Genomic DNA, 24,789 nt, shown 5'->3' with positions numbered 1-24,789 from the left:
ATAAAGGGCATAGTCTAATTTTATAGTAAAAGTAAAAATATTTATATTATAAAAATTTGCATTACAGACCTTTAAAAATATCATAAAATAGTGCCGTTTAGGAGATAGAAATTATAGTGATATACTCCTATCATGTTAAATGGCTGGAAACAAGAAAAATATCTATATTGTGAGCTGTTTCTTAAGGAAGAGTAATACTGCATGAATGAAGACATAATTTGAAAGGCAAGGTGACTAATAAGATCTGTACAAAGCATAGCAAATCATCTATACCTTCCATCTGGTCAGGGAGTCCACTGGAATATGGAATGCAATTATGGAAAAACACCTAAAGTAAGATAAATTTAAACTTACTGAGGACCAGAGGAAGTATTAACTCTTCTAACACTATATCCTTGGGCTATCAAGGTTATGAAAACATTCTCACATTCATAACCGTGTGACAAAATTTCATTTACCTCATATTATTTCATAATATTTCAAACTTCTGTTTTGCTATGGGGTGTTGTGCTAAGAAAAATCTACTCACAGAATCTGAATCTATTAAACCAAATTGATTCCTATTAGAAGTGACAGTCCTTAGAGAACAAGTGACAGTTTCATACATAGTCTTTCAAGTTTTCTGCTTGACAAAATGAATAGGATGAATGATAAAATAATATCATATGCCTTAAGTTGCAAGAAAAAATGATTTTCTCCTTCAATGTCTTATAAATAGGTCTGAGACAATTTTCAGGTATTTTTATGAAGCAGTTTCTAAGACAGAGAAACAGTGATTTAGTGAGCACACTCAGTGCCACAGAAGCCCTGAGCCTGTTCAAAAGTCAGTATTTGGGGGCGCCTGGGTGGCTCAGTCGTTGAGCGTCTGCCTTCGGCTCGGGTCATGGTCCCAGGGTCCTGGGATCGAGTCCCACATCGGGCTCCCTGCTCAGCGGGAGGCCTGCTTCTCCCTCTCCCACTCCCCCTGCTTGTGTTCCTTCTCTCTGCTATCTCTCTCTCTGTCAAATAAATTTAAAAAAACCTCAAAAAAAAAAAAAAAAAGTCAGCACACGGTCCTGGGGAAAGGAGAGAGTTATCAGAGAACTCTGTTAGCGGCATAATAAATGGGGAGCTCCTAGGTAAAGTTGTTCCATTTTGCAAGGGAAGATATAAATTGCCTCATGCCTAGAGAGGTTTTCTGTGTATTTCCTCCCTCTCACATAGATTTTCAAAAACACAGATAGAATAAAATGGACAATTCCTTTGAAAACTTGGAATATAAGTTAGTTGGTGCACCAATGCTCACAGCACCTCATCAGCTATAATTTGAGTATCTGCAGGGACTGGGACAGCCTAACCTTGTACAAGAGGAACTAACTCAGCTGTAGCCAGGATATCAATCTGCAGTCTGAAAGAAACTCATTAATATGAGTAGATAGGTCCTTAAAGTCCATTTAAAATCCCATTTACATCCGTTGAAAAGAATTTTGGCAAAGGATAGAATCATGACATATTAAGAGACGGAAATATCTTCTCACCCTTTCTGCTGGCATAATCACTATTCTGGCTAAACTACTTGAAAATGTTATTTATATTTTTAAATAAATGAGAAAGAGGATACAGTGGAGCTTTATCTGTCTCCTCCCGTGCTGTCATTTCAAAACGAAAACACAAATTACTGACATGCTAATGCTACCATCAGATCCATCTGAATAATTCCTGCTCAAATATTTGAGGAACAGAAAGAAACCACCTACAAAATAAGGATCAGGTTCATTAATTTTATTCTGAATACAGAATATTCTGAATTCTGAATATTTGATTGCCTTAAAATGAAAAAATAATTGGCTGAGCTGACAGTACAAATAAAGAAGAATAATGACATAATCACAACGAGTAGAGATCATAAAATTAACTCAAATGGTAGTTGTTATTAATGACAAATGAGATGGGGTTTAATGTTGCTAGTTAATTTATAATTAACTTTTAGTTATTTAACATGGATTTGCTATTCTATAGATAGTTTGAAAGCTCAAAATTTCTAAAATTGAAATAAGTGATTACATGCCCTACATGAACATCATCTTCATCCAGAAAAATTTCATTGCATCCTAGGTAGGCTCTGGACCTTGCACACATTCATTCATTCATTCATTCATTTGGCAAATATGGAGTCAGCACCTATTTTGTGCCAGGTGCTATAATGGGTCCTGGATACCTGCAATCTCTTTCACCACTGATCAGTTCTACTCAAGCCTACCCTCCTCCCCAGCTTTTAGAACACTTTTGTTAATTTACCCATGTCTAACTATATTCTAAAGCATGCATTAGTTTATTATTGCTTCCAGGACATTACTCAACACCCCCAGACTTGCAGCCCAAAAATGCAGCTCCATTTTAGCTATTCAATAACTCTTCAAGATACCTTATATATTGTTTTCTATATTTCATCTTTTAGCTCTTCAGACCTCTTTCCTCTGGTCTGAACAGATCCTGCTGTTCTTTAAAGTAATATTGGTAATGCTTTTTCCCTCTGGGGCTTCTATTAAAATATGACCTAATCTTCAGAGTCCAGTGTATGTTCTGTTACTTCCATGAGGACATACCTCATTATTCAGGCCACAATTGACACAAGTTCTTTTTCTCGGTCATATCAGACTTTAATCAGTTGACATCTGTGTAGTCACTTAAGGGCTTCAAGTCCATGCTAGTCATAAACTTGTAGGAAACCAGAAAAAATGTCTGTCACCTCTTATTGAGTACCACTAACAAGGTTACAGGCTCCTAGGAATTGCTCAATAACTATTTAAGTGATTGATAACTTACTCTGATTAGAGTATCTATTAATTTATTTTAAATAACATATCCAGTATTGAAGTTTGAAAATATATAATGTATAGGCAGAAATATATTCAATATCACATCTCAAATTTCATGCATAATTAATCATCTTTGTAAATATTTATGGTCTTTCAGAAACATCTTTGTTTAACAACCAACAAAATATCTATGTTTCTAAATAATTTATCCCAGGCTCAGCTGATGGCATGCTTACTTCCAGCCATAATCAATAGCAAAACCCTATTACACAAATAATTTGGGCTCTTGGACATTACTGTAAGGTGATTTGACTCATAACCAAGAAGCATTTGATTCGTAACCAAGAAGCACTGAGCTTGGATGTTCCACTGACAATTCAAACACACACATTTAAATCTGAACTTATTCTTTAGCACTGCCATTCTCCTTCCTGTATTGACTTATGCCTTCTATTTTTTATTGATGGGTTACAGTATTTCTTTACCTGTGCTTCTGTTTTAAGCTACTTCTATTTAAATGGATTCAAAATTTTGGAAAATACAGTATTTGGATAAATAAATATTCTCAAAATGCGTCTTAATTCAAACAAGCCTTAATCCATTGGCAATATTATTTAGAAAAGTTTATCTTCTCAGTCAAGGCCATTCCAAAGAGTCATCAAATATTATTGGTTATTATAATACTGCCTAAGATCCTTCCATTCCACTATTCCCTTCTTCCAAAAGCCACTTTACCAGTTGATATTAACTCTCTTCTGAATTTTTGAGAAAGATTAAAAATTTTAATTCTTGTATGTGGCATAAGAAATCATATGCAGAATTCAGATTACTCCCACATAGTGTCCTAGAACATATACATTCATCATTTACTGTCTTATTGCCTTGTTTTAATTCTTTGCATTACAATTGAAAGTATTTCCGAATGTAACTTAAAACACCGAGTTTAGGCTCATTTCTCACTGTACCTACAGAACAACCTTCCGCTTTGATAAAGCTGTTCTATTTACTATCTCCCACGTGAACAATTTCTTTATTGCATCTTTAATGTGATTTTTCATCTTGGATCTATCTGAGTCTTAGTTGTGTGCTCTTGTTTTATCTGTGCTTTCAATGAACTTTTAAGTTTCCCTGTCTTTTCATATATAAATGAATCTCCTTAGGACTTACACTTGATCTGTAATTTCCTTAATTCATTATTTAGTATTCTATCGCTTATACTTAGTAATTACCAGGGGAAAAATATACTGTTTTTATCTTGTTTTTGTGGTTTTGTAGGTAGCTGTCTCATTCTTAAATGTTAACTGTATTTATTTGAATTTTAAAGGTAAAATCTGGAGGAGTCTATCTTTCTAAAATTCCCCATTATTTGCCATCTTATTTTGCAAGAAGATAATTGATAACACAATGTCCCCGGACTAACCATAGTTAACAAGCACAATGGACTAAGTGTAAGGGTCATTTTAAAGTATACTTTCATTGAGAGGGATAAATCTGCAAGTGGCCTACACACAATATCCAAAAAGAAGTAATTGCCTTAAACCTATAAAGAGCATCTGGTGCTACCAGAAAGATTGAAAATTCTTCCTCTGCTTCTCCCATGTTCTGTCTCAGGGAAGTTAATGCTGATGGTAAGACGCAAATGATGCTCCTGGAAGTTCTTTGACACAGATCTGCAGGAAAGCAATCGAAGGGACTGCATTTAGTTTACTCTGGTAAACTAGATTTCCTGATTCCTATTATAATAATGGGCACAGTATTAAATTTTTGTTTTGCTTTAGCACTGTCTCAATTATCTTAAATAAAAACCTTTCCATTTCTCTCACACTAACTATAAGGTACCAGTCAGTATTTCACTTCCCTTATTCCACTAAGAGAAGATGGAGAAAGAATTTTAATCACTGCATATTTGCAGATTTCTAGCTTTCTTTAGATTTACTCTGATCAAAGTCCAACATACCTCTTTTGATCATCATCAGTGAGATAAGTTCCTGTGAAAACATCAAGGTGGATGCATCTTGCAAGTCAATAAGGGATTAAAATAAATCTCCCCAGGAAAGCTAATTCCACTGGGCATACACTCTGCCTGTGGAGTTTCTAAAGTTTGGGTATGAAACGAGTTGTTCAAACATCTTGACTGAACAAATTTCAGGGATAAGGGAAAATATAAAAATGAATATTAATATTAAGGGCATTAAAATAATTGAAATGTGTCAAACCCTATGTCAGACACTTTGGAGTATGCAAAATGTATCAGTTCCTAACTTAAATCATTCACAATATAATTTATATTATAATGGAGTAATATATAACATAATTTATAATATAATGGAGCATATGGTTATGATTTTCTAGTACTCACAGCTAAGCAAAAGTATATAATGCTGTGTTGAGAAACCTGTTATATCTGTATCCAACATCCCAGTTTTCAGCTGTTTGACTTTTCAAAACAGGAATCATTAAACCATTCACTCGTCTTCCGTTCCTTACAAATAACCCTCCTGGACTTACATAACAGTTGAAAATCATTGCAAGAAGCAACACTAATCAATTTGATGTGTAGATATACAGGAAGATAATTGTTTACAGGGTATTCACCAGGTCCAGCAATTCCACTTCTGGGTCTTTATCCGAAGAAAACAAAAACACGAACTCAAAAGGATATCTGCACCCCCATGGTCATTGCAGCTTTAGCATTATTTACAATTGCTGAGACATAGAAACAAACTGGGTGTCCATTGAGAGATGAATGGATTTCTTAAAGAAAATGTGATATGTTATATATAGGAATATATTCATCTCTATGAAAGAGAGGAATCCTGCCATTTGTGACAACACAGATGGACCTTGAGCCCATTATGCCAAATGAAATGAGTCACAAAGACAAAGACAAGTACTATATGATTTCACTTATATGTGGGGTCTTAAGCACACACACATAAAAAACCAACCAAACAAAAACCAAACTCACAGATACAGAGAACAGATTAGTGGTTGCCAGAGGCAGGGGGCAGGTGGTGGGTGAAATGGGTGAAAGTAGTCAAAAGGTACAAGAAATATGGATAAAGTACTCAAGGAAATAGGAAGATATGCTTAATCAAGTGTTTAATCAAGGTTAACCTTAATCAAGGTTAACATAATTCATAATTATGTTAACCATCTGAATTATAATGAATGCATGGTTTGTTTGATGCCTGTTGCCTGCTCTCCGCCCTGTCCTCCCCTTTCTGCTAAAATGTGAGCTGCATTAGAGTAAAGGGCGGTCTGTTTGATTCAATGCTAAACACACAGGGCATACTCCTGGCACACAGGTGGCACTTAGAAAGTCTCTATGAAATGAATGAGTGAGTGAATGAATAAATAAATGAAGAAATTTCTAGACTGATATTCACCAAATGACTGATTCTAGTATTATTAATGGTAGCATTTTGAATTTCTATTGTTTTCCCTGTTGTATGTGTGTATGATTTGCCTTTTAATCAATAGAACATATCTATAAAATAAATTTGTATTTTAAAAAATTCATTCCGGAGGCATTGTGAAGAATGGATATAGGTGGGGAAAGATGTCACTAGAGTTGGGCGATTACTATTGAGTCCATTGCAAAAAAAAAAAAAAATGATAAGGTCTAATCTAAAGGTATTGATAATACACATGGAAAGAAGAGGTTTAAAGCATCACATTTACAAAAAAAAAAAAAAAAAGCTTGGTGCCACATGGAGTAACAATAGCTGTTGATAAGGACTTTATTTAAAAAGATAACATATATCTAGTCTTTGTTTCTGGAGATGACATCAGGACAAGATGCCATTCCAGTCTCCTAAAAAAAAATGACCAATCAGATGAAATGGGCATTTACCATTCAAATTGATCTTTATATTTTAGGCATAACTTATTCATCTGCCCAATTTTATATATATTTTAGCATATACAGGAAATAATGAGCATTTGCATGAATATTATCATGGGGTGAAATCTAATGGTCAAGATAAAATCCCATCTTTTATTCTTATAATAGATGAATGTTATGAGTGACTGCTCACTGTAACCAGATTTTAGGTGTTCCTTGTGATTAAATATTCATCATTCCCTAAATTCTTACCACATACTTGCCATCTCTTATTCTAGCTTCCTTTTGAAAAGAGTACAACGCTGATTTGTAGCAAATTGGGAAGTTGTTTAATGGTTTGGAAAATCCGTACAGCTGACTGAATTGAGAATAACACATTCATTATTATTTATGACTCTATTTCCAGGTCTTTATAGGTCAGCTTATTGAATTCACTGAATATGCTGCTTTTCCAGCTCAGCAAAGCCAATTTTGCAGGCTACTTTGTAGTAGATAGACTCACAGAAATGGAAGAGAGCCTATTTTTTTTTAATATAAACACACCTAGAGTGCCTTTAATTTAGGATAATTTACTCTAAACGAAAATCTATTGTTTATTAACCTTTGTCATAAAGAATTCCAAAACCTTAAAAAATAATAACAACCCAGAGCAGTGCTTCCCTAGTGTGTTCTGTAGATAATTCTTTCCATGAGACTTTAATAGTCATTACTTGAAATAAGTTTTTCTTCAGAAAATTCATGAGTTTAAAGGAGTTACTCTATTAAGAGATTACTATGACAATCTGTATTACAAAATTTTAAAGGGGAGGGATGGCAAGATGGGTTTATTTTACTTTTTTTTTTAAAGATTTTATTTATTTATTTGACAGAGAGAGACAGCGAGAGCAGGAACACAAGCAGGGGGAGTGGGAGAGGGAGAAGCATGCTTCCTGCCTAGCAGGAAGCCAATGCAGGACTCCATCCCAGGACCCTGGGATCATGACCTGAGCCAAAGGCAGACACCTAACCAACTGAGACACCCATGTGCCCTGCGAGATGGGTTTATAAACATTTTTTTTAAAACATGAAACAGTTTTGTGATGAATACCTTTAGATACTATTTGTCCATGGATAAAGTGTTAGAAAATGCTAGTCTACAGCAAATCTATTTCAAAGACCAAATGTAGATGAAATAAGGCTCAATAATTCAAAAACAGAGCATGTTTTGTTGTTGTTTTAGCAATTTATAATTTAGCATCAAAAGTTTCCCCTTTATCCCATGGGAAATATGGGATATTTTGGCTTAAAGAGCACATATATAATCCTTATACTCTGTATCTCTCTAAAAATAAATAAATCTTTAAAAAAGAAAGTCTAGGGTGCCTGGGTGGCTCAGTCATTAAGCGTCTGCCTTTGGCTCAGGTCATGATCCCAGGGTCCTGGGATCCATATCTATTTGGTGAGCAAATAGATTTCCTGTTCTGCGGAAAGCCTGCTTCTCCCTCTGCCACTCCCCCGGCTTGTGTTCCCTCTCTCGCTGTGTCTCTCTCTCTGTCAAATAAATAAATAAAATCTTTAAAAATAAATAAATAAATAAATACGAAAGTCTATCAAATATTTTTTTTCAAATAATTTTTGAAAGAAATAGTATGTTACATATTTTGAGGAAAATAACATAAACCTTTAAATACAGAGTTACTGGTCATGAATTCTATAGCTTTAATGCATGAAAATTTAAAAATATGTAATGAAGATACTGTTTTTTAATCTGTCTTCTATTCTGTTTCTAATTTCTGGCTTTCACTGATGAAATCTCCACCACCCACAATCCTGATTTGCTTAAGCTAATTATTGCACTCTTTGTCACATTTGAGAAATATATATATAAACTATATCAGAAAAGAGTTTAAGAATAGACTAATAGAATATGACGTACTATATATATAAAGAGGGGGCAGAGGGAGAGAGAGAATCTCAAGCAGGCTCCAGCTCAATGCAGAGCCCGACTTCAGGCTGGATCTTATCATAGGTGGAAAAAATTATCTTTTGAGAGTAAGAATTCCTAAATTCTCTTGTACATGAGTTAGTGGGTTTTTAAATTTAAATTATTATCTAAAATAGTCTCCTTTAATTTTCAAAGCCTCAATTTCTACCCACAAAATATTAGGGATTTGGTTTTGAAGGTCTTTTCTGCAATAGAAATGTGGAAGTGAGGTAGATATACATTTTAGTATACACATTTTAGTATGGTGTCATGTGATCATTCACATATTTTCCCTGGTGATTATGGAAAAATACATTCTAAGCTGATATGAATTGGTCTGATAAGGAAGACAACAGTGGGTTGGAAATATTGGAGTAAACATAACTTCAAATTAACAAAATTAAAAAAAATCACACCAATGTTTCATAAATTATTGTTTGGATTAAAAAGAAAAAGTAACATGCCCACTTAATGAATTCTATTTGATGAAGTTAAATTAGAGAAGACTAAGATTTTCTGATGATAACAAACTCAGAGGCGCCTGGGTGGCTCAGTTGTTGGGTGTCTGCTTTCGGCTCAGTTCATGATCCCAGGGTCCTGGGATCAGGCCCCCTGCTCAGCATGAAGCCTGCTTCTCCCTCTCCCACTCCTCCTGTTTGTGTTCCCTCTCTTGCTGTCTCTCTCTCTGTCAAATAAATAAATGAAAAAATCTTTTAAAAAATAGCAAACTCAGAATTGTTTTCATTAACTTAAAATTGAACACATAGAAAGTAAATTAAATTTTCTCCATTTTATCAGGGGTACTGAACTGGAAAATTTGATGTATTTGTGGGAAATATCAAATTAACATGTGTGCCATTTTCTTAATAGTTAGAATATGAAATTGCATGATCCTCAGCACCAATAACATTATTCTAAGATAATTTACCTTTATATTTTGAAAAAAAAATCAGTCCAATAAATCTGAATAGTTATGCAAAATAATACACAAGTATTTATCATTTTTTAACATTAGCAGTGTACTGTTACTTTTTGAATATTATTAAAGTAACAACTTTTATTCTGGGTGACCTATAGGTATTTCCCATTTAATTAGAATGGAAAAGAGTGCATTTGCCTGATTCTCTGGATAGTCATTAATGTTAAATTGTTCTTCTCTGGGGGGTAGTTTTTCCATTTACAGAGTCATTATAATAATAAACTGTTTTATGTATTTGATACTCTTGGAAATTAAAATTACAGTATAGTCATTTCAATACACGTGTGATAAAATTCAATTCACTTGTGATTCCTTCTCATAGCTTATACTTTGCTTCCTTTCCTCTTAGGAATGATGTAAATTATACAAGTTTGCAAAGTAATTTTAAACAGTTTATCTATTTTTTAAGTCATAGGATTTTTGTCATTTAAAAGTTGTGAACGATGATTATTAGGAAAAAATGACTACAATGGAAGGAATCCATATCTATTTGGTGAGCAAAAAGTTCTTCAAGTTGTTTTGTTGTTTATTGAATGAAATTTCACGAGAGGTTTGAGGCATTGTCAAAATTATCTTTTTCAGGGGTGCCTGGGGGGCTCAGTCATTAAGCGTCTGCCTTGGGCTCAGGTCATGATCCCAGGATCCTGGGATCAAGCCCCGCGTCGGGCTCCTTGCTGAGCAGGGAGCCTGCTTCTCCCTCTCCTTCTGCCCCTCCCCCTGCTTGTGTTCCCTCTCTCGCTGTCTCTCTGTCAAATAAATAAAATCTTAAAAAATAAAAAAAATAAAAATATTTTTTCAGATGGGGAGGCATACATATCTTAATTCTTTATAAAATTATTTATGTCAATTATTTATTGAGTAGGCATCAATTCTTAGGAAAAGAAAACCTATTTTCATTCATGCAATGTTACTGACAGAAAGAATATTCCCATCTTCTTGTCCTGATGTGAAAACTGAGGCCCAATGAAATTAAACAAACTTTCCATGATCAAATACTGAATTAATATCAGAGTCAAAAATAGGATCCAAATAAACACTCATGTATACCATTGCATCTGCTCACTTACCAAGATCTGTACACGTGTTTTTGCTTTTCACCCATTCTCATAGATAATCCTCTTTTCTAAAGCCAATCTATCCACTTGTGCATGAAATCCTACCCTACTCTAGCACATTCAAAGAAAATATTCCAATAGTTCTTCCCTCTGTCTTACATCATCAAATTTCCTCTCTTCGGAATCACACTTGTAAGTATGCAAACATGCTTGATCTCTCTCCTCCCCCCTACAACAATTTGGTGTTTATTAATTAATTAATTAATTTTTTGTTTGTTTGTTTGTTTTTCAGTTTATTGACCCTCAGCTCCAAAATGATCTTTTTCAACTGTTTTGTGAAATGGATGTTAAAATGGTCCTTTAAATACACTTTTTTCTTTGCCAGCTAGCACTACACTAGGCTTTTTCAGTAGAGGATGCTGGAGAGACACCTTCGGGAGATTTTGCTCTCTGGTTTGAGTGTGCCTACTCATCAGGTTCCTGCAATGAATGCAGTTACTCCAGTGTTTGCCTCCGGCAGAGCATGGTGGCCAAGAGAACCTAGAAGCTTACCCCAGCAGTCCCCTCAGGTGATTTTGTAGCAAGATACCTCTTTGAGGACACCTAGAGGGAAGATTTCTAGTAAGTTCTAAAGGACAGGTTTCTAGAAAGTTCTGCCATGGCTGCACCACAGTGATTTCACTGCCATCCAGGTAGCCATGGCTGTAACCTCTTCAAGGAGGTCTGGATCGCAGGTGGGGTGCTTCCTTGGTGCTCCATCTCAGCCCTAAGGTAGTAAGTAGCTGCTCCTTATACAGGCAAGCTTTCTTTTAAGTGCTTTGCTTTATTATGCTTTGTAGATATTGTGTTTGTTACAAATTAAAGATTTAGGACTTCACTGGAGGAAGTAACTGAAGATGTGGTAGAAACAGAGAGAGAACTAGAATTAGAAATAGAGCCTGAAGATGTGACTGAATTTCTGTAACCTCATGATAAAACTTGAAAGGATGAGGTGTTGCTTCTTACAGATGAGCAAAGAAAGTGGTTTCTTGATATGGAATCTACTCCTGGTGAAGACTGTTGAAATAAAGAATTTAGAGTATTACTTTATGAACTTCATTGATAAAACAGTGGCAGGTTTTGTGAGAATTGATTGTAATTTTGAAAGAAGTTCTACTGTAGGTAAAACGCTATCAGACAGCATTGCTTGCTACAGAGAAATTAGTAGTGCAAGGAAAAGTCAATCAATACAATAAACTTCACTGTTGCCTTTTTTCAAGAAATTGCCATAGCCATCCCAGCCCTAAGCAACTACCACCCTGATCAGTCAGCAGCCATCAACATGGAGGTAAGACACTCCACCATCCAAAAGATTTTGATTCACTGTAAGTTCAGATGAAGGTTACCATTTTTAGGAATAAAGTATTTTTTAATTAAGGTACATGCATTGTTTTTTAAAGACATAATGCTATCGCATACTTAATGGACTACAGTATAGAGTAAACATAACTTTTATATGCACTGGGAAACCAAAAAATTCACTGGACTCACTTTATTGTGATATTCACTTTATTGAGGTGGTCTGGAACTAAAACCACAATATTTCTGAGGTATGCCTCAGAAATCTGCTATTTCTATATTTTTTAGAGTTCTTTTAACTTCCTACTTTCTAATTATTCCTTACTCTAAATCCTTTTTATAGTTAATGATTCTTTATATAAACTTTTCATGTTAAAATTTCACTGTGTTTTTGTTTCTCTTCATTGGGCTTTTGGCCGATAAACCCAGCCACCTACGGATTAATTTTTCTGTTCAGTTTTGCAGTTTCAAAGATTCTATGTATTTACTATTTTAAATTCCATTTTCCCTATTTGCTTAGCTCTATTCTATAGAAACTAATCTTGTCAAAGTTACCAATGACTTTCTTATCCTTAAATTCCTCAAAAGTCAATTATCGGGCATCATTCTATTTGACCTCTCAGCAGCACTTGATACAGCTGATCACTCAGTCCTCTCTGATGGTTTACTCCCTGCTCTCTGCACAGCAAGCTCCCTTGGTTTTTATTCTATTTGACTAGTGTCTTCATTTCAGTTATTACATTCTTTCTTTTTATCTCTAGTTTGGTAATAGTTCAATGCCCAGAACATCATTCTTCATTCTCTTTCTGTATATATGTATACTGACTTCTTTGGTGATACTATCTCATATCATGGCTTTAAATTATATCTATATGCCAACAATTTCCTAATTTATATTTCCTAGCATACCTCCACAACACTTGAATGATGCATTCAACTGCCCACCCCACACCTCCACGTGAAGACTTAAAGAAATCTTTAAGTCATTGTTCCATAGTATCCTTCCTCAACTGGGGCTCAAGCCAAAAAACCTGGAATCATCTCTGATTCCTCTCTTATTCTCCCATCTAATCGACTGTACTTTAAAATAGAATGAAAACACTTCTCATTATCTTCATTGTTACTACCTTATTACTCTTCGACTTCTCAAATATCTCACCTCTGCTATTGCTATCACCTCCTAACTGATTTCCGTTTTCTACTCTTGTTTCCCTGCAGTATACTCTCAACACAGCAACTAGAGAGTCCATTTAATTGTGTGCATCAGATCGAGCTCTCTGCTCAAAACTCTGCAATGGCTTCCATTACACTCCAAGGAAGTACGAAGTCCTTACAATTGCTTACAAGTCATTCAATGGTTTATATCCTCACCTTCTCTAAATTTTTCTAACAACTCACCCCTTGGATCACTCTGCTTCAGCCACACAGGCTGCCTTGCTTTTCCTCAAAGAATTACAAGCAAAAATATTTTATAAAAATAGCAATGTTGAAAAGGGATTTAGGAACATATGTATTTTATCTATATCCCAAATAAATTACTTATCAAAATAATTTTATAAATGGATCAAGGTAAATTTCCTCTACTATAGCTTTACTTATTAGATGTGCCCACAGATCAGGAGTATTCTTTAGTGCCAGGATCCTATTTTCATCTCCAGATTTCATCTCTATAAACTTTAGTTACTAAAATATTAAAGTAGTTTCATCAGTTAATTGAGTTCCCCAAATCCTAAATTAAAATCACTGGAAATGGTTTAATGATTTAAATAGCTTTTGCTTCATTACAAACGTTCCACAATTTTTGTTAGTCCCCTTACAAATTATTATATCCTTTAATTTTATCATTGTTATATAAAATAGGCATGAATAAAAAATGAAATTCTTCTTTAATGTTTAATTGAGAAAAATAATTGTTCTTACACTGTGTGGCCTCTTGGTAATCGCTATCTATATTATATAATATGTACAAAAATGTTTATGAACTAATTTAAGTTCACGTTTTGTTTTTGTTTTTTTCATGAAATGGACTTTGTTTTCTGATTTATTATGTTAGCAATGAAAATGGAACAAATTTTTCTCGTAGCCAAGTTATTTTTATTTTTATTTATTTATTTATTTTTTATTTTTTAAAGATTTTATTTATTTATTTGACAGAGAGAGACACAGCAAGAGAGGGAACACAAGCAGGGGGAGTAGAAGAGGGAGAAGCAGGCTTCCTGCAGAGTAGGGAGCCCAATGCGGGGCTCGATCCCAGGACCCTGGTATCATGACCTGAGCCAAAGGCAGATGCTTAACAACTGAGCCACCCAGGCGGACGCTAAGTTATTTTTAAATACTTCATTGAATTAAAGGAATTCTGATGAATCTATGTTCTTTGAATATCCCTAATAAAGCAAAGAGATGAGAGAGTATATCCTATTCAATTTGCCTTCCCATTGTCCATTCAATAAGGGAATTTTAGTAAAGTCTGAATCAACATGCTCTTTATAACTGTGTTCCTAGTACCCACTGTTAGCTCCATCATAGTGCACTAATGTAGGTTTCTCTCTCATTCCAGGTAAATCTTATATCAAGAGATGGTAAAATGAAGCTAAAATTCCTAAGACCTAAAATAAACTTTCATTTGTTGATTCAACAAACACTTTCTGAGTACCAATTATGCCAAGAACTTTGTGAACAAGAACTTCAGGTCTGGTATTCTGAAAAATATAAGGAAATAGATAAAAACAGACTAAAACTAAGCAAGAAAATAGTAGGTGAAAGTGCTAAGAGCAGGACACATTGGATGTGGCATGTGACTAATTAGAAAGAGCAAGCCATGCTATGATAAAGTTGAACATTTTCTAGGCAGTAGAGGACAAGAAAAAGGGTGTGGTGGGCAGTTCATCCCAGTAGGTAGGAATATATTATCAATGGCGTCGTATAGGATTGTCAAGGTATAGTAATAATAAAAATAGACTGACTTTCAGCCATTTATTATTGTCTTTAATTATCTATAAACTATGCCCCCCCTTTCATTGCTTACACCTGAGAAGACTATTCATATCACCACCATCCTCTTCCGCTGGCAGGCCTCTGATTCTAGCCCCCAGAATCGGCTAGTACAAATGTGCTATCGAAGAAATAAACCTGAATTGTACAAGAAACAGAAAGAATATCAGTGACCTTAGAGGGTACTAAGTGCTGGGAGGAGATTAGGTCAGGGAAGTAGTAATCATGGTACTGATATACACCTTGTAGGACAGGGATATTAGGATTTTGTCCTAAGGATATAAATCTTAAGTTTGAAATTAATGCATTCATACTTTAAAAGTTCTATCTAGTTGCTAGTTAGAAATTAATGCTATAGTTAAGCATAAAAGTTAGAATAACAGGTAGGAGACTATTCCAATAGTGCTGGAGAAGGATGGTGGTAGGTTATTTTAAGATGGGGCTGTAGAAAGACCGAGAAAAAAACAAAAAAGAAAGAAAGAACGAATTTAGGATCTAGTTTAGAATACAGCAAAAAGGACTTCCTAAGGAATTGAATATTAAATGCAATGCAAAGTAGAGAATTAAAAGTGATTCTAGAATTTAGGCATGAGCAACTAGATGGTTCCTAGGGCTATTTACTGAGAATGGGGGCAGGGAGGAAGTCTTGGAACTTTGAAATCTTCCATTTTGACCATGTGAAGTTTTGAATGGCTATTGGATATCTAGTTAGAGATGTCAAGTTGTTAACTGGGTATGTGTATCTATCTCTCAAGAAGAGTTTAGGGCTAAAGATATAAATTTGGAATTTATAATTGACTGCTATATAGTATTTAAAAGTATAGAAGAATGTTATTCTTTATGGAGAAAATATGGTGTCCTGGGGCATTGCAACATCAAAGAGTAGAAAAAATTAGCAGTAACAGTTGAGTAAGAGTGGCCAGATCAATTTTGTCAAAGCTGCTGGGAAGCCAAGTAAGATGAAAACAAGTGAGATGGGGAAAAGTATGACAGCATGGAGGTTTTGGGTGATTTGGAATAGTTCAAAGGACTGATTATAGTGGGTTGAAGAGAGAATGATGATTATTAATAAATATATAAATATTTTAAAATTTTATTTATTTAATTGACAGAGAGAGAGAGACAGCGAGAGAGGGAACACAGATGGGGGAGTGGGAGAGGGAGAAGCAGGCTTCCCGCCAAGCAGAGAGCCCAATGCAGGGCTCGATGCCAGGACCCTGGGATCATGACCTGAGCGGAAGGCAGTCGCTTAACCAACTGAGCCACCCAGGCGCCCCAATAAATATATTTATTAACTATAAATAATAACTATATGTTTTGCTCGAAATGGAAACAGAATTGGAACAGTTGGTAGGAATATGAGGAGTTTCGTTTTAATATGTTTGAAATAATAAATCTTTGCAAGTTAATTAGAATGATCCAATATGGAAAAAATTGATAATATAAAACATGGAAGGGTCACCAGTGTAGAGAAATTTCAGTGGCAAGACAGATGGGCTGCAAACCACAAGCAGTGGTCTCAGCCCTTGACAAAAGCAGAGACACTTAGAGCACTGTAGCAAGAAACAAAGGCTTTCAGATTAGGTTCTGACTTCTCTGCTCTTTTTATAGAAGATAGTAATGTGTGTATGTACAAGTTTGTGCTTGTGCATATCATGTTTTACATTATAACTCACTGACAAAAACTGTTGAAATAAGAAGTTTTTGTATTTTCTTAATGTTGTAACTTGAACTGTGAATGTCATCGTGGGTTAAATGATCATGAAACTAAATACTATTTAAGGTAAATCTGTAAGATTTTAGAAGCATATATTGCCCGTGCATTTCTGTTTTAAAGACGCTGTTTCTCAAGTTTCTTTTAGAGAAGAATAACATTATTCCACACTTTTATTTTATTCTTTTTTTTATTCCACATTTTTAAAAAACTATTATAGTCTAGTTTTGTAGAGAAGACTATTTCTTTGATGATGTCTGTATAATGATTAATTAATCAGACAGCAAGCAGATCAGAGAGAAAAAAAAAGAACAAAAACAAATTAAAAGGAAACAAAGACCAAAAATAGACTGTATTAATGTGTTTGATTAATTTTTACCTTTTTCGTTTGTAAGAGTTAAAGGTTCTTTTTTTGTTGTTTCTTTTTCCTTCGTAAAAATAAGATATATAATACACTAAGTAGTGAACATTAATACTGACAAACGTGGAAAATTGTCAGATTTATCAGGAAGTAGTTTATCTATGCTTGCTTTGGAGAAGTAAAACCAAACAAAACATATAAATTACTCAGGAGTATAATTTATTCTGTATATCATACATTGTGATTTATGAATGTTCTTTTTATATTGATTTGTTGGTTGCCTCTAGGATATTGATGGAATCCTGTCTCACATTGAGGTCTTTCATCCATTTTTGAGTTTATCTTTGTCTATGGTGTAAGAAAATCATTCAATTTCATTCTTCTACATGTGGCTGTCCAATTATCCCAGCACCATTTATTGAAGAGACTGTCTTTTTTCCATTGGATATACTTTCCTACTTTGTCAAAGATTAGTTGACCATAGGGTCCATTTCTGGGCTCTCTATTCTGTTCCATTGATCTATATGTCTGTTTTGTACCATGCTGTCTTGATGATCACAGCTTTGTTTTTTTTTTTAATTTTTTTTTTTTAAAGATTTTATTTATTTATTTGACAGAGAGAGATACAGGGAGAGAGGGAACACAAGCAGGGGGAGTGGGAGAGGGAGAAGCAGGCTTCCTGCCGAGCAGAGAGCCTGATGCGGGGCTCGATCCCAGGACGCCGGGATCATGACCTGAGCCGAAGGCAGGCGCTTAACGACTGAGCCACCCAGGCGCCCCATGATAATCACAGCTTTGTAATATAGCTTGAAGTCAGGCATTGTGATGTCCCCAGCTTTGGTTTTCTTTTTCAACATTCCCCTGGCTATTTAGGATCTTTTCTGGTTCCATACAAATTTTAGGATTGTTTGTTCCAGCTCTGTGAAAAATGTCTATGTTATTTTGATAGGGATTGCATTGAATGTGTAGATTGCTCTGGGCAGCATACACATTTTAACAATGTTTATTCTTCTAATCCATGAGCATGAGATGTTTTTCCATCTCTTTGTGTCTTCTTCAATTTCTTTCATAAGTGTTCTCTAGTTTCTAGAGTACAGATCCTTTACCTCTGGTTAGGTTTATTCCTAGGTATCTTATGGGTTTTGGTGCAATTATAAGCGGGATTGATTTCTTAATTTCTCTTTCTTCAGTCACATTGTTAGTGTATAGAAATGCAACTGATTTCTGTGCATTGATTTTGTATCCCACCACATTGCTGAATTGCCGTATGAGTGCTAGCAATTTTGGGGTGAAGTCCTAGCCTCAACAATCAGACAACAAAAAGAAATAAAAGGCATTCAGATTGGCAAAGAAGTCAAACTCTCACTCTTTGCAGATGACATGATACCTTGTGTGGAAAACCCAAAGCTCCCCACATTTCAACTAACAGTTGGAATGGGTGGGCAGTGGTCTAAGGTACCAATTGCCACAACATCTATCAATGGTTAAGGCTATTTACTTATTATTGGCTAACAGTGTTCATTGGCCATTTCTATCCTGGGAGAAGATCCCCAGGCTCTAAGGATATCTGGCATCATAACCTAGGATGAAAGATTGAGAAAAATCCAGTGCTTGGATTCACAATTTATTCTTTGTTTAGTTACCTAAATGCATTTCTCTTCCTTTTTTTTTTTAAAGATTTTATTTATTTATTTATTTGAGAGAGAGAATGAGAGAGAGAGAGCAGGAGAGGGGGGAGGGTCAGAGGGAGAAGCAGACTCCCTGCCGAGCAGGGAGCCCAATGCGGGACTCGATCCTGGGACTCCAGGAACATGACCTGAGCCGAAGGCAGTCGCTTAACCAACTGAGCCACCCAGGCGCCCTTAAATTATTATTATTATTATTTACATTTTGATGTTACTTTTAATATAGGATCTTTCAGTACAGAGTAGCTGTTAACACAGCATCATGTGCAATTACCTGTGGTGGAAGCAGTGGCAGTCTTATAAAGGCAAGAAGCATACTCAAGTCATTGCATCGCCTCTGCATGTCGTACTTGACCCACATCATTAATGCATGGAAGATGGTTTCTTCATCAGGAACATTTACATCATCGCTGGCCAGGAGTTTATGGAGCTCCTCAGCTGGAAGCAGTAAAAACTCTTGATTTCTCATAACTTCCATTATGTTTTCCTGCAGGGAGAAAACATCTTGGCATAAATTTGGCTTCACTTTGATTTTGCTGGGAAAGCATCTCAGAAAGAAATGAGAAAAGTCATCAATAATTTTTGTTCTCATTATAAAACAATCCTTGAGACTTAATCCTTCAGAAACTAGAAGCTGTTAAAATGAAAGCCTTGTGATTGTAATTGAAGTGAAAATGTATCAGATATAGCACGGATCTTATAATAACTGGAGGATTATACTGTTGAGCTTTGTGATGCAGGCAGAATGTACTAAGTGATTAAATGTTCAAGTTTCAAGTGGACTGCTGTGTAAGATTTGGTGACTGAAGAGAACAGCATTCAAATTTTTTAAAGCTTGACGACATATACATGAATCAGAAAGTGGGAATGAAATTACATAGGAAGTAAGTAACACTATAAGATGCATCATTGTTTACTTAGAAGGGAAAAAACAGGACAGATAGGCCATAGACTTCACAAAAGCACCTATGTTCCACCCTTTTATTATCTCTCATACCTCCCTCCTCTCATGACAGTTTCTCTGGATTAATTTAGTTTCCCATTTATTTTCTTCCAGATTGCTGCCATAACCTTCTAATTACTCTGCCTGACTCTATTCTTAGCCTCTTTACTGTATCCTCTATGATCATGCTAGAAAGATAGTTCTACAACATAAATTTCATGGCATTCCTCTAAAGTTTTTGCTTGGTTTAGTTTGGTCTCCTTTTGTCTTTGGTTCAAATCTCTTGGTTAAATACACTAATTCTTTATGATCTGACCTCTTCCTAAATTGAAGACTACACTTTTTAACCTTTCTTGTGTTCTATCTAGTCACCATTACTTACTCTTTCAATTTGCCATCCTGTTTGACATGTCCCCCCCCTCACTCATCTATTGCTTAAAATGACTTTTATGCACCTTGTTTTCCTAATTTCTGCCATTTTCCAAGACTCAGTTCATATGGAACTCTCGAGCCCTCTGTCCACTCACATTGGATCTGGCTACCCCATCCACCATGCGTGCACAGTGCATGGTATTTATATCTCTGAGACAGTAGTTACCAAACTGTGGCCTAATCTTCAGTGCCCTTAGGGGTCTTATCACAAACTTTAAGCTCCTTGAGACAACCACCTTGACAATTAGCTTGCATATCTCAATCCTGGAACACAGCAGGTGAACAGTACATAGTTATTGAATAGATGTGTTGGTGATCTTTGTGGAGAAAAATAAAATTTTGGGAATAGTGCACAGCAGTGCGGTGGTTTTCAAACACACTTTTAAAATGACTTGTCAAAAACCTTCTTATGTGCTAGCAGAGAGGCTTTGGTGGCAGATATATGGTTAGAGAAGACAGAGATCTGACTGACCCCCTCTTTTGTTCCACCTCCCTTCCCGCCCCGTGTCTCAATTCCAAGGAAGATAGAAGTGAGGTTTCTCAGATCATAGTTTTCAAGGCACAGTTGTGGTAGAAATCCCAATACATGCCTATTGTAGGAAAAAACCTGAAACAGATGGAACTAGATCTCTTCCCCAAAAGGCATTATGACTATGCTACAATGCTAATGTTAAGTAGCAGATTCAGCCCGTGCCCGTTAAGCTGTATGTCAGAGCAGATCCGAAACCTATTTTCTAAAAGAGACCTGACCCACCTTTTGAGTATATCCTTGGAACTGAATCCAAGGCTTGAGGTGCCTTCAGCTGTCACAAAAGAATGTCAACTTTTACTTTCATTCCGGTCATTTGTCCTATTTATTTACATTTGATTGACATTGAAGAATAGCTGATTTCCTGGAAATTTTTGTCCCCTGTGTTTCCTCTGTGCCTAATACAAGTACTGTGTAAATTATAGATGTCCAATATCTATTTAGTGAGTTAACCAACTGAGTGTTCTGAGATGTGGGGCCACTAAGTTTCTCTAAAGGACTCTAGTAAGATAAAGATGTTTTTGAAGAATCTTTGAAAGATTTTTTGTCCATCCATTTTTCCAGTTACTGAAAAATCTATGCCTCTATTAAACCACACACAGAATTGTAGTGCTAAACCATCAGTATATAGTATGGGGTACCATAAAAAAAAAAAAAAAAAGCAGGTCTATGAAACTCTTAGTGGTGTCTATCAAAGATATTGTTTAAGACATATTTCGTTATATTTTACGTGGCCTCTTTATGATGACTTGGGAGAAATTTCTTGTGGGTTTTAGTAGCAAGAATAATTGCACTTCTCCTGAGTAAATTGGTTTGCTTTTATCATGGATGCTGTAAATTATGAAATTGATCAGATTTCTCCTTTTATTTGGCCTCTAGAAAACTTAGAGTTAAATTGAAATCTATCTGTTAGGAAGGCTATAGCCTTTTATAGTTTGATTTCTTCTTCAGACAGCTCCAATAATAGTTTCATTTAATATCGCTACAGCAGATTTTATTTTTTTTCTTTTATCCCTGCATCTGATTTAGAGCATATTCCTATAATTTTATATCTTTGCAAGCCATACTACATGTTTGGGAATAAGCCATGTGGTTTGTAAAAACTGCTATAAATAAACTGGACATTGGGAGCTAATATCAGATATTATTGGATCTCTCATACTGTCCACATATTATGTAGTTTATTATGAACTTTATGTATTTTGGATTTCTAAAGTTCTCTTTGCTCTTTGTTTGTTTGTTTTCTCCATCAAGTCTCCTTTTCATGATACCCTGCCTAATATTTTCCTGTTTTTTGCAATCTCGCTTCTGCAAACTGTTTTACTTTCATTATGTTCGATTCACTAAAGAAAAAACAAAGTCACGCCAGTTTCCTTAACATTACTTGTGCACTTCAGCTAACTCCTCATGTGAGAAGACCAAGTGGGGAGAGGCATCAAAATTCTTTGGCCTATTTACCTTTTGTACAATAACTTTAATTTATTCAATAATTCATTCTATATAGATTTCCTGAACACCTAACATATGGTCCTGGATAACTGTAGCGAGGAGAACAAAATGGATTTGCATCAAAAAGCTTACCACACATGGGACACCTATAAAATGTGCAGTGCTTAGGAAATGACTTGTCAAATCTGGAAAAGCAGGTTTTTCAAATGGACCTAGAATATTAGGTAGGAGGTAGCTTAGGAAATGGGAAATGGAAAGATGTAGTATTATGACCAGGGGAAAGCATATAAACAAAGACATAATAGCAGGTAATATAGTATAAAGGGCCATATTTGGTGTGTCAATTTGATTAAGAATGAGCACAGAAAAATTGTGAGAAATAATACTGATAGTGTAATTTAGACCATATAGTGAAATAAATTTATTCTACAACTTTGACAGTCTCTCCATTAAATGGGAATATCTCTCTATATATATCTTTTACACATAGATTGAACTATTTATTATAAAGGAAATTTTAGCACTGAACTTAAGTTGCCACTACCTAAGTCACAGCAATCTTTATTAATTACAAGACTAAATTCTACTATCTTTCCTACTTCATAATACTTTAAATAATTTTGCTAGCTATAAAAAATACACAATTTTGTTTTCTAAGCAGAATTTTCTTACCTACTGTTATTTATTTCCTGAATTTGACATAAACATTCTAATATTAATTTTTCTCCCTTAATTATATTATTGTCTTCCTCTTATTATTGGTAACATATCAATAATTTAAAATTCCAGTAGAAATTCATTTTTCTACATTATTTTAAAAGTTAGCTAACAATTAATGGTAATAATAGGTCAAGCAGAATATAAGTGAATCCATTCAATTATCATATTTTAGTTATTGATTTACTTTAAAATATGGGTATTAAATTGTAGTAAAATATTTCATTAATGTTCAAACATAAACTTTAACAGTGTTTACTTCATTAACAGCTACTACAAATACAATACATTATACACTATATGGTTAACTCAAAGAAACTGCTTTGCTATGAATGTCTACTGAATTAAAATCTATATTTCACCACCTTGCACTTTTTGACCAGAGGTCAGTTAGAAGAACCTTCTAATCACTGCCTTAAACATTATGTTGGGAAGGTCAATCCTTTGCCAGACCACCACAGAATCTCTGGTTTGATTACAAATCACCAGAGGCTATGGAATTCATTTAATTGCCTATCTAAAAAGTTATTGGTTAGAAAGATGTATTCTTAGGAGGCCCATACTATCAAATAAATGGAAAACTGAAAGGTAAGCCTGAGAATTGCCCTACATCCTCTGATTGAAGCTTATTATATAAGTATGAAAATGTAAATTTTGGGTCTAAAGTCTGAATTATAAAACTATAATTCCTTGCATCCTTTGCAAGGAAATTTTTGAGAGTTTCTGATATATGCATGATTCTACTATTGTCAAGGACAAGATTGAAAAATGCATATCTTGACTTCTGAAGCAGAAGTTACATCATGTACCAGATTGAGTAGTGTCTCCCAAAACTTCACACCCACTTGGAACCTCATAATGTGACCTTATTTAGAAATAGGGTCATTGCAGATGTAATTAGTTAAGGCCATACTGGATTAGAGTGGACTCTAATCTAATTATTGGTGTGTTAAAAGACAGAAACAGACACACAGTGATGAGAACACCATGTGAAGACAGAGGTGACAGAGGGAAGAAGTCATGTGAAAATAAAGATAAAAAATCATGCTGCCACCAGCCAAGGAATGCCAAGGATTGTTAGGAACCACCAGAAGTTGGAAAAGGCAAGAAAGGATTCTTCCCTAGAACCACCAGAGAGAGCATGGCTCTGCTCACATCTTGATTTCAGACTTTTAGCTTCCAGAACTATAAGAGAATATTTTTCTGTTGTTTTAAGCTACCTAGATCTTAATACTTTGTTATTGCAGCCCCAGAAAAATAATAAATATCATGAGAAAGTAAAAAAAAAAAAAAAGTTATGTTAAAAACTCTCACATAAACCTAAGAAAGTATGATAATTAGTCCCAATCTTTTATTTAAAAAAAAAAGATTTTGGGGTGCCTGGGTGGCTCAGTCTTTAAGCGTCTGCCTTCGGCTCAAGTCATGATCCCAGGGTCCTGGGATCGAGCCCCACATCGGGCTCCCTGCTCCCTGGGAAGCCTGCTTCTCCCTCTCCCACTCGCCCTGCTTGTGTTCCCTCTCTCGCTGTGTTAAATAAATAAAATCTTAATAAATAAATAAATAAATAAATAATAAAATAAAAAGATTTTATTTACTTATTTGAGAGAGAGAGAGACAGAGATAGGGAGATAGAGCACAAGCTGGGAGGAGAGGGAGAAGCAGGCTCCCTACTGAGCTTGGATCCTGACACGGGGTTCGATCCCAGGACCCTGGGGTCATGCCCTGAGTCAAAGGCAGACGCTTAACTGGCTGAGCCACCCAGGCGCCCCAGTCCCAATTTTTTAAATTATAATTTCTTTCTAGGCTCTTTATTTTATAGAATGATGCCTTTAAGAAATAATACATTTCCAATGATCCAAAGGAGTGTTAGGGACAGGAAAACGTGGTCTAGTGTTAAGATCCGGATCTCTCTCTCTCTCTCTCTCTCTCTATCTATCATCTATCTATCTATCTATCTATCTATCTATCTATCTATCTATCTATCTATC

At 35.2% G+C, this 24,789-nt stretch overlaps 1 protein-coding gene across 2 annotated transcripts in view; it reads right to left on the bottom strand.

The window, feature by feature from the left end:
• KLHL1 (kelch like family member 1) overlaps nucleotides 1–24,789 on the bottom strand; it is a 357,107-nt gene that overhangs the window by 126,433 nt on the left and 205,885 nt on the right. For both annotated transcript variants that reach the window (XM_035003252.1, XM_035003253.1), the window contains one exon: nucleotides 19,006–19,218. In XM_035003252.1, the coding sequence (XP_034859143.1) occupies nucleotides 19,006–19,218 (213 nt within the window). The remainder of the gene's footprint in view (nucleotides 1–19,005; nucleotides 19,219–24,789) is intronic.

This window comes from Mirounga leonina, unplaced genomic scaffold (assembly GCF_011800145.1).
Source record: "Mirounga leonina isolate KUSES-001 unplaced genomic scaffold, KU_Mleo_1.0 Mir_127, whole genome shotgun sequence".
Classification (NCBI taxonomy): Eukaryota; Metazoa; Chordata; class Mammalia; order Carnivora; family Phocidae; genus Mirounga; species Mirounga leonina.
The sequence above is the reverse complement of the archived record's forward strand: the minus strand, read 5'-3'. Positions and strand labels throughout refer to the sequence as shown.